At 47.5% G+C, this 10,896-nt stretch overlaps 1 protein-coding gene across 1 annotated transcript; it reads right to left on the bottom strand.

Moving 5' to 3' along the window:
* Positions 1-205: 205 nt before the first annotated feature.
* LOC116876265 (speedy protein E4-like) lies at positions 206-4,970 on the bottom strand. The gene is given in 8 exon segments (XM_032872316.1): positions 206-268; positions 451-619; positions 2,356-2,441; positions 2,926-2,984; positions 3,831-4,028; positions 4,524-4,692; positions 4,694-4,818; positions 4,907-4,970. Coding segments are annotated over 8 exon segments (933 nt in total).
* Between the last annotated feature and the right edge of the window lie 5,926 nt (positions 4,971-10,896).

Consider the following 10,896-nt stretch of genomic DNA (forward strand, 5'->3'; position numbering starts at 1 on the left):
TGGCTGGGACCTGAGTACGTGTACGGCTTCCACCTTATAGCGTGTGGAAGGCTGACGTGTGGGGCTAGGGAGATGAGCGTGGGCCCAGCAACTGGATTCCTCAGATCTCCTCATTACACAAGAAATCATTGTGCCTGGACTCATGAGGACAGAGACCTACCTTCCTTCAGGCCGATGACCTCAGGCCTCCATGGCCCTGGGAGACCTAGGGCATCAGAGTGCAGCGATCTCGCCCCCACACCCACAGATCTGGATCAAAAGCCTGGATCTGGAAGACAAGCAGCCCCATGAGAACACAACTTCCAGATGGGCCCTGCCCCCGCGCCCCCCGACTGCTCCCTCCTGTTGTCCAGACTCTTAATTCTTTCTGGTCCCTAATCCCCATGTCCCTCCCTGTACCCCTCTCTCTCCCATTGGGCCCCACACCCCAAATCCCTCCAGCCCACCCACCTCTTCACACTCTTCTCGAGACACCCTGGTCTTCCAGTCCATGGATCGTATGAATTGGAATCTCAGTTTGTGGAACAATGGACGCTGGGACCGGTTCTTCCCATAGAGGAATGAAAAGATGGCCTGTTTGGGGGCCTGGTTATCCTCTTCCATATCATTGGCCAGGTAGCTGGAGAGAGACATCAGGTTGTTGGTCAGGAGCAGGACGGAAAGGATGCCTCTCCCCAATCTGAGCTCAGCTTCCCAGAAAGGACACAGGTTGCTCATTACCCAGTGTCACAGAGTGTCACTCAGTCATCAAGAAGTCATGGCTGGGCGGAGACTTCTCCCAGCTTGAGGATGGAGAGGGAACTCAACAGGAAGCCTGAGGGCATGTCCTGCCGGAGGGGAGGGGTTCCCCAAACCCACACCCACCCCTTCCCTTCAGCTAGTTTGTGCACAAACCTGTCTCCCCGTAGAGCAAGGCCATATACATCTCCCACAGGCAGGAGCTGATCCTGTTCTATTCTGTAACCATGATTTTCCTACCAAATAACTAATACAGGACTGGGTTCATGTGGGTGCATTAATTCAACACCCACTTCTGGAATCTCTCTTCCCATTGCCTCATGTCCTTGGTCCATAAGGTGCACTTTATATGTATTTGTTGAATGAATAAATGATGCTTTTTCTCATGTTCAAGTGCAATACTGCTCACCTCCTAGTCCCAACATAACTTAAACCTATGTAAAACAGAAGGAATTGTGTGCAGTGTCTTTGAGAGTGTGGTAATATCTTGACAAGTCCTGCAGGCATCGAGTCCAATGGGATTGGGGAAGGGGACCGAGCGGTGGGGCGGTGAGTGGATAGGAAATAACCATAGTCCAAAATATCCATGACACTCAGATTTTAACAGAAGTGCTACTGCAGTGCGGAAGTCAGGGAGGTCGGCGGGGCGGGGAAGGGGGAGCATCTGAAGATTTGGGAGTTGAAGTTGACCTAGAGGACAAGTCATTTTCTTCAGGTATATGTGCAAAATTACCTAGACAGAAAACGCAGTATAGGAACAGAGGAAAGGGTCCTTAGATGGATGAAATACCAAGGGGATGAACAAGTTGGATGAAGACGAAAGAGTTGGATACAAGCTCGGAAGCCTGGCCTTGACCCAGAGCGCCACTAGCCCTGGAGAGTGAAGGAGGAGACCAGAGCTTTGAAGGACTTCATGCACATAGTGCTCACAGGCTTGGGGACAGTCTTGTAAGAAACACCCACGGAAGCATTCACAACAGATCTGTGCTATGTCTTGGGGGCCTGAATTGAGGCATTTGTGCTGGGAATGAGGAGGAGGAAAACAATTACGCTTGGTGTTGCCATGGGAAGGAGACAGACGGAGGATCAGGACCGGCTGCTTCGTTAGTCTATTTGCTCAGGGCAGGGCCGTGTCCGTTCCTTCCTTCCGTCCTCTTAGAAGAGTCTTCTGTTTGCTTCTCCTAGCTGATGTTAGGGTTGTTTGTATTTACAAAGAACAGTCTAAAAAAACACTATACTATAATCCTTTCGTTTTTATACACAGGGTCAACAGTTTTTTAAAAAATAGTTTAGGGGTGCCTGGGTGGCTCAGTGGGTTAAGCCTCTGCATTCGGCTCAGGTCATGGTCCCAGGGTCCTGGGATCGAGCCCCACGTCGGGCTCTCTGCTCCACAGGGAGCCTGCTTCCTCCCCTCTCTCTCTCTGCCTGCCTCTCTGCCTACTTGTGATCTCTCTTTCTGTCAAATAAATAAATAAAATCTTTAAAAAAATTAAAAATAGTTTAATAAACAGTTACAAACAGGTTAAAAAAAAAGTAGATGAAAGGTTAGGGTCCCACTTCTCCCCTCCATCCTCCCAGGTAGGGAATGCTACTGAGGGATGAGACAAAAATACTCACAGGGCTATGAAGAAGTGGATTCGCTGGTACTGCCAGGAGAAGAGGCCAGCACGGCTGAAGTAAGCTATGACCATAGACAGGAGATACTGGCGGAAAGAGGAGACACAGTGTAAGAGAGAGGTCACATCCTGGGTGAGGAAGACCAGTGGGGGAAGGGGACAGGAGGCTGGAGCAGGTGCTCCCGCTTTGATGGACTGGGTGAATTTGCTTATTTGGTGTCAAAAGGTTGGTTGCAAACCAAAGAAGTCAAGAGAGGAGTTTATGGTGCTCCCAGGATAGCAAGCTGTGCTGGTTTGAGGGCTTGCTTCAGGACAGCCGGCCTCTGGAGGGTCTCTGAGAAGCTGGAGCCAAGGGGAGCCCCACGCAAGAGCTGAGAGGAGAAGGGACTTAAGGTGGCAACAGCCAGAGGGGCACGCCTGGGACTCAGGTCCCAGATGATCTGCAGGAAACCATGAGGTCCCCAACGGGAAGTGTTGGCAGGATGAGGTTGGGGACTGGATTTTGGAGGCGTCATCCTGCCCCAGGACAGATGTTGGAACAAGAACACATCTGAGTGGAGAACAATGATACCTTGTCGGATACTCTCAGATTTTTGTCCCAGGCCAGAAATCTTTGAATGACAGGATCCTCTGTGAAAAGAGGGCATAGATCAGGTTGGCAAGCAGAATGGGGTTACTTTGGGAGCATTCCAGGGCAAAGAGGAGAATGATGCCTCTCCTGGGGAAGTTTCAGGATGTGGCCAACGGTGAGGCTGATGGGCAGAAGGGAGCAAAGACCAGTCACCGGCCAGGAAAAGTTGGTGGCTTCCGGCGTGAGGAGGCTGAGAGAGAGCACACCTATAAGATTGGATGGGAAGTCAACAGGGATGCTGTCTCATCATGCATGGATATGCCACTGCAGAGACCACAGTCGTTCCCTGTCATTTTCTCATCCCACAGTGACATCAGGGTATAAAGATGGCATGTCATTCCCACACCCCCTGCCCAACTCCACACACACAGCCAAAGACATTTAGAGTCAAAAGGCCAATAAGGGTGACCGATGGGTTAAAGCCTCTGCCTTCGGCTCAGGTCAGATCCTAGGGTCCTGGGATCGAGCCCCACATCGGGTTCTCTCCTCAGTGGGGAGCCTGCTTCCCCCCCTCTTTCTCTGTCTGCCTCTGCCTGCTTGTGATCTCTCTCTGTCAAATAAATAAATAAAATATTTAAAAAACACAAAAACCAAAAGGCCAATAAGAACTAAGACATCTCAGGAGTGTAACTGAAACCAAGCTTTCTCATGCCAAGTACAGACCTTTCTCCAAGTCTCACCTAATCCTCTGTCATTTTTATGTGTCCCCAGTGAGGGATCATTATGGAGTCCTCCAAGGAGCTCACCAACCTTCAGAGAATTCTTTTCCACTGGAAAAACGTAGGCATTGGAAGCTTCTTGAGTTTAAAGAGAAAAGGGAAGAGGGTTGAAGGGGCTCTTCTTACCAAGCAACCTTTTGAAGACCTCGTGGTGTTCAGGGAGCACTGAAGACACCCGTTGTCTCTTCAACTTCATCTTGAGGCCACACAGTGTCTCCACGACCCAGATGTCCTTAGCGCCAGGGGTTGTCTCCTCATCTGACTCATCCCTTCCTCTCCTCCTTGTGGGGGACTCAGGCAGGGGGCAGGGGTCTACCCAGGGGGCTGAGTGAAAAAAACAGGCTACAGTATAAGGCTTTTGTCTTTGGAATTCAATCACCCCTTCTCCCCCTCCAAAAACCCAAACTTCCCCTTCATTCTCTCCAGACTTACTGACAACTGACATCTCCCCAACCATGTTTCCATCTTTCTCCTTTGTTGATACACATCTGTCCCCATTCATCTTTGGCACTGTTTCACCACCCCCATCCTCAAAATTTCATTGTAGATAACTTCTCCCTTGGGAATAATGGCATAATTTCCTCTCTTCCTTTACCTCATCTTTGGATCTCATCTCCTAACCCTCTTTCCCTGCTTCCTGGGTTTTCCTTCCATGGTTATAGTTTTGTCCCAAACTCCTGTACTTTCCTTCTCCAATCCCCGGCTTTCTGGATCTCTCCTGTCACACACACCCTACTCAGACACTCCTTCCTGATTTTTGTACCCATTCCTCCTTACTAGCCAAGCCTCTCAAGTCCCTTCCTCCTCCTCCTTTCTCACCTGATGGTCCCGGGCTTTCTTCATCCACCACATCGAAGGGGTACCCTGAGGAGCTAGGCTGGGGGCTCTGGTCCTCAGACTGGGAACACGGTTGATGATCGGCCATGATTTCTCCCAAGATCTTTCAGTCCTTCCAGAAAACTTGGACCCTGTTCTGCGCAAACTCCTCTTCTAAATTCCAACTGAACGCAAGCCCGTGATCCCTTCTCCAAGCTGGGGCAAAGCCAGGAGTGGAGAAAAGGTCTGTGAAGATGCTGTTGTCCACCTCCACTGCCAAGCACCACAGAATCTGGTCCTTCCAATCAGGAAGGTCAGAAGCCTCTGATGTCACGGGTCATTCCAGCCTGGCAACCAGTTTGAAGGGAAACATGTAACTGCCAGACTGATGTCCAGTTTTGGATCTCGAGGTAAAGGCTGTTTCCAGCCACCGACCCAGCCTCGGACCATCCTCCAAAACTGTTCTCGAGGGGTGTGGATCACTCTACTCCTCTCCAGCAGATGCCCAGCTCTCTCCGCTCTTGACACATATGGGGCTCTCTCCATCCTTCCTATTCCTAATTCAGGGCACAGTCTGGCAGGAGAAGGAGGAAAGAGACAAGGGAATTTGGGATGAGCCGAAAGGTAAGAACTTACAAGACGGACATAAGTATGTCAAGAAGGTACATGGACTTGTTGGAATTAAAAGGTAGTTTAAGGGACGCCTGGGTGGCTCAGTTGGTTAAGCGGCTGCCTTTGGCTCAGGTCATGATCCAGTGTCCTGGGATTGAGTCCCACATAGGGCTCCTTGCTCAGCGGGGAGCCTGCTTCTCCCTCTGCCTCTGCCTGCCTCTCTGTCTGCCTGTGCTCCCTCGCTCCCTCTCTCTCTCTGACAAATAAATAAAATTTTTTTAAAAAGTTAGTTTAAATCGCTTGATTTGGCAGACTTCTTCTGCTCCATGTTTTACTGACATTGTGTTGGGGGTGGGGTTCGGTGGTGGGGGAGCACTCACGCTCTCCTCTCAGGCATCTCTGAGCCCAAGAGACATTTTGGGAACCTGAACCCGTAGATAACTGTACCTGTGTTCTCACACACTTCAGACGGTGTCTACAACTTCAAAAGTCCCTGAACCACCCAAAACCTGCCCCTTGATTGCAATTAATCAGCTCTAGTCTGCATCTGAAATTTGTAAGCCCGTGTATCACTCTCGACCCAGAAACTTCATGACCACTTGTGTATCCTATGAACAAAACGTCACATGCACAAAAAGGCTAGATGGAAAAATCTCCCATTCAAGGCAGAATCTGTTTAACCAAGAAGGTGGGAAGCATGTGGTAGCACAGACGCCATCACGAAAGTACTGGCCGGCTGTCCATTAACATCAGAGGAAGCTTCTTCCCAACCTCCTACCTCCTACCTCTTCTTCTCACCTGTGCATCTGAATCTTGCTTGCTCTTTCTTTCTGTGTTAAAATAACAGGACAGAAAATTTACCATTTTAACCATTTTTGAGGGTATGATTTGGTAGCAGTATGCACATTCGGGTCTCTGTGCTACCATCAGCACCATCCTTCTCCAGAACTTTTTCGTCTTCCCTGAAACTGAAACTCTGTACCCACTGAAGGATAACTCCCTGTTCTCCCCTCCCCCAGCCCCTGGCAACCACCATTCTACTTTCTGTCTCTAGAAATTTGGCTATTTCAGATACCTCCTATCAGTAGAATCATGCAGTATTTTATGCATATGTTTCTGATTTATTTCATTCAGCAAAATGTCTTCAAAGCTCATCCATGTTATAGGGTGCGACAGAATTCCTTCCTTTTTAAAGATGAATAATATCCATTCTCTGTGTGTGTGTTTGCATTTTTACATATTCCTTTCACAATCATATAACATAGTAATACATACCATTTTTAGTTTATCCATCCATCTGTTGATGGATGCCAGTGTTGTGTCCACATTTTGGCTAAGCCTTGCTTTCAATCTACTGTTTGAACTTGGATGAGAAACACATCTTTAATTCGGGATGTGCCTCAAGTTTTATTTTGCATTTCGATCACTTACATATAGCTAAGGAGCCCAGTCCAAGCATAAATAAAGTCAAACTAGTTCACCCAGAAAACAATATGGAGGTTTCTCCAAAGATTTTAAAAAACCAAACGAACAAACCCAAAAAACAGAAGTACCATATAATCTGGCACTCCTACTGCTGGGTATACAACCAAAGGAAATGAAAACAGGATATTAAAGAGATATCTGCCCTCCTGTGTTCATTGCAGCATTACTCACAATAGCCAAGATAGGAAAACAACCCAGGTGTCCGTCAACGGAGGCGTGCATAAAGAAGATGTGAGATACATACACAGGGAGCTGTAGATTGATATTTGTATAGAGGTGAGAAAGAAGGAAATCCTGCCATTCGTGACAACATGGATGGAACTTGAAGGCATTATGTGGAATGAAATAAGCCTGACAGAGAAAGACAAATACTGCGTGGTAACATTTATATGGGAAATCTTAAAAAACAACAAAAAAAAGTCAAACTCAGAGAAACAGAAGGTTTAAAGAAAAAAAAAAGGAGGTTGCCAGGGGTGGGGAAGGTGGAGGAACTAGGGAGAGGCTGGTAAAAAGAAGAAAGCTTTTCAGTGAGAAGATGAATGAAGTCTACAGATCTCATACCAGACACAGTAAGTGCACACAACACAGCATATAAATGAAATTTGCCAGGGGAGTAGAACTGGCATGTTCTCACCCCCCAAAAAGGTCAGTAAGTGAGGTCATGAATGTGTTAATTAACTAGGTGGTTAGAATCCCTTCACTGTGGCTCCATATATCTCTCACAATGATGTACACTTTAAATCTTACTGTTTTATATGTCAGTTACACCTCAGTAAAACTGAAATTTTTAAAAAGTAGTTGATCCAAGGTGCAGGGACCGACTGTTACCTTTGTTTGCAATTGTTAACCTTCACATTTGGATGAGGTCTCAGAGAGCCTGCAGATGGCCTTGGGGTTCCCGCACAGCGTCCCTGGGTCCTGGACCTCCTGCGGGTCCCACACTGCCCCATGAAGGACACATGACTCGTGGCTGCAGAAGTTCAATCTCTAGGAAGCCCATCTGCATTCAGATTTCCATTCCTGATGTTTCAGCCATCAGACCTGATTGGACCCACCCATAACAAAACAGAAGTCTGGGATTTGGTTTTTTATTTATTTATTTTTAAAGATTTTATTTATTTATTTGACAGATATCACAAGTAGGCAGAGAGGCAGGCACAGATAGAGGAGTGAGGAGGCAGGCTCCCCACCAAGCAGAGAGCCCGATGCGGGCCTTGATCCCAGGATCCTGAGACCATGACCCGAGCTGAAGGCAGAGGCTTTAACCCACTGAGCCACCTAGGCACCCCTGGGATTTGTTTTTTAGAACAAGGGATGTGATGCGCTAAAGACGGAAGCAAGACCCCAGGATTCACCTCGGCGGCTCTGATTCAAGTCCTCTGACCTGTTCACTATGTCTCCTTCTCCATCTGCTCAGACTCCTGTTGGTAGACAATCTGGAGAACATAAACCAGTAGTTATAATATGCTTGTCTAAAAGATAGGGGGGTGAGAATGGGAAAGTAATGGTTTTGTTACAAACCAGCACATGCCCTTGTGCAAATCATCCTGCCTTCAGGGTCCCATCTCTTCAACCTATAAAATAAAATACTTAGATAAGATGATCTGTAAGCGTTCTGCCCGTGTTAACATAACCAAGGCAGTGAGGAAGCAAATTGGACAAGACCATGGACACAAAGGCTAGGGGTTAAATTGTGTGCTCCCGTCCAACCCTCCCTTCTCCCCCTCCCATTCATATGTTGAAGTCCTAACCCCTGGTACCTCCGATTGTGATATATATATATATATATATATATATATATATATATATATATATTTATATTTTGGTGGTGAGTCTTGATGGAGGAAAATCAAGGTAAAATGAAGCCCTTAGGGTGGATGTTGTGATCTCAAGGTCATGAGCCCCAAGCTAGACACGGCACTCAGCAGGGAGTCTGCTTCTCTCTCTCTCTCTCCCCCTCTGCCCACCCCTTGCTCATGCACTCTCTCTCTAAAATAAATATATAACTCTAAAAAAAAAAGGAAAATTTGGATACAGAGACCCCCAGGTAGAGAGAAGAGAGTGTGATGATACACAGAGAGAGGGGACTGTCGTCTACAAGCCAAGGAGAGAGGATGGGACTGAGCCCCCACACCCCCCACCCAAGGAACTAGGTCTGCCCACACCTGGATCTCAGACTCCCAGCCTCCAGAACTTGGAGACAATGCATCTCTGTTGTTAAGGCCCCTGGGTTGTCTTACTTTGTTGCAGCTTTCTTGTAAACCCATCCAACCAGTATTTTGCATAAGAGGGAATTCAGATCTGACAGTCACTTTCCTCGCACTTCTGCTGCCCCTTCCATTAAAGCAAAACATGTCCCTAGGCTTCAAAGAAGAACCAGTTCTTTCATACAGATTAGAAACTTGAGCTTTCTTAGCCTCTGACATTTCCTGGTCACCGTGAATGTGCTTAGTTTGGGGGCAAAAATGGTTGAAAGACTTTAAGAGAAGAATGATTCACAAATCTTGAGGATGGCTGCCAGTTATCTTAATAAAACTGATGTGTTAAAGAGAAACAGGAGCCAACACAGGCAATTACTTAGAAAATTAAGGGCTGGAAAGGCTTCTTCAAGTATGGTGTCAAAACAGAAGAAAAGTAGAAAGAGAAAGTGAGTGATTTGAACACAAGAAATAATGTCAAGGGTCATCTGGGGGTCTCAGATGGTTAAGCATCTGCCTTTGGCTCAGATCATAGTCCCAGAGTCCTGGGATCAAGTTCCACATCAGGGGTCCCTGCTTAGCAGGGAGCCTGCTTCTCCTTTTGCCTCTGTCCCTCTCTCTCTCTGTCTCTCATGAATAAATAAATAAATCTTTAAAAACATTATGTCCCTATGGCAGAAAATAAAAGTAAAACATTAAGTTCAAAAGGTCAATGACAAATTGGGGGAAATATTTGTATTTAATACAAATACAAAAAGAGAAAGCTTTATATTTTAAATACTAATAAATGAAGAGATCTTAATGAAGCCACATTAAAAAGTATAGATCCAGGGCACCTGGGTAGCTCAGTCGGTTAAGTGTCTGCCTTTGGCTCAGGTCTTGATCCCGGGGTTCTAGGATGGAGCCCAGCATTAGGCTCCCTGCTTAGCGGGGAGTCTGCTTCTCCCTCTCCCTCTGCTGCCCCCTGCTTGTGCTCTTTCTCTGTCAAATAAATATATAAAGTATATATATTTTTTAAAGGTACAGATCCAGGGGCGCCTGGGTGGCTCAGTGGGTTAAAGCCCCTGCCTTCAGCTCAGATCATGATCCCAGGGCCCTGGGATTGAGTCCCATGTCAGGCTCTCTGCTCACCAGGGAGCCTGCTTCCCCCCACCCCCTGCCTGCCTCTCTGCCTACTTGTGATCTCTGTCTGTCAAATAAACAAATAAAATCTTTAAAAAATAAAAAAAGGTGCAGATCTGGTACTTCTGGCCCAGACAGAATCACAGGGTTCAGATTTGCCCTCCCCGCTTAAAGAAGTTTCTAGGAGGGGGAAAAATATGAATATATGAAATGACAGGTTTTAGCCATTTGGAGAGAGGAGTGAGCCCCAAGAACGTCCAGTTCACCGCCCAGAGAGTTATCCAGGCTGAGGTTATGTGGCAGGGGTCCTGGGGTCACCCAGGATGTCTCTGAGTTGCAGGGACAGAGTTGGGTGGTGAGGGGGAGGGGGGCACGACAGCCAGAGTTCATAGGCAGAGAACCAGAGTGGACAGAGAGGCGGGAGGGCGTCCCAGTCTTCAGCTGAGCAGGTCAGTGCCTGTGGGGGAGGCAAGGGCTGGAGGCCAGGACCCAGTGGACGGGGCAGGGGGTGCTCTGCCTGTCTTCCCCAAGGTGCTCAGCATAGCTTCCTTCCTTTACCTGCCGAAAATGGAAAAGAACACAGAAGAAATGTGCCTGGAGGTCTTCCAGTCTCAGGCCCAGGGGAAGTGTAGTTACCTCTCATGAATTCCAGCATTCTGTTGGTGAGAAGTCCGTTGGTGGGAATTCGGGCACAGACCACACTTACTAGCAGCAAGAGCTGGGCAGGACTTCCGGGCTACACAGCCACAGCCATGGCGGACAGAGCAGCTTCCGGAGAAGCACGCTTTTTGTGCAGGATTAATTTGATGCAACAGCTCAGCGAGAGAAATCAGGAATGGGTTATGTGCCCATCATTAGCATAAATCAGTACTATTACCTTTGGAAAGAGTGTTAACCTGAAGAAAACTTCCTCTGTTGATTTTGTATGTATCTAAATCTCCTGGAAGCTAAATAATTTT

Source organism: Lontra canadensis, unplaced genomic scaffold (assembly GCF_010015895.1).
Source record: "Lontra canadensis isolate GAN:19392208 unplaced genomic scaffold, GSC_riverotter_1.0 scaffold45, whole genome shotgun sequence".
Lineage (NCBI taxonomy): Eukaryota > Metazoa > Chordata > Mammalia > Carnivora > Mustelidae > Lontra > Lontra canadensis.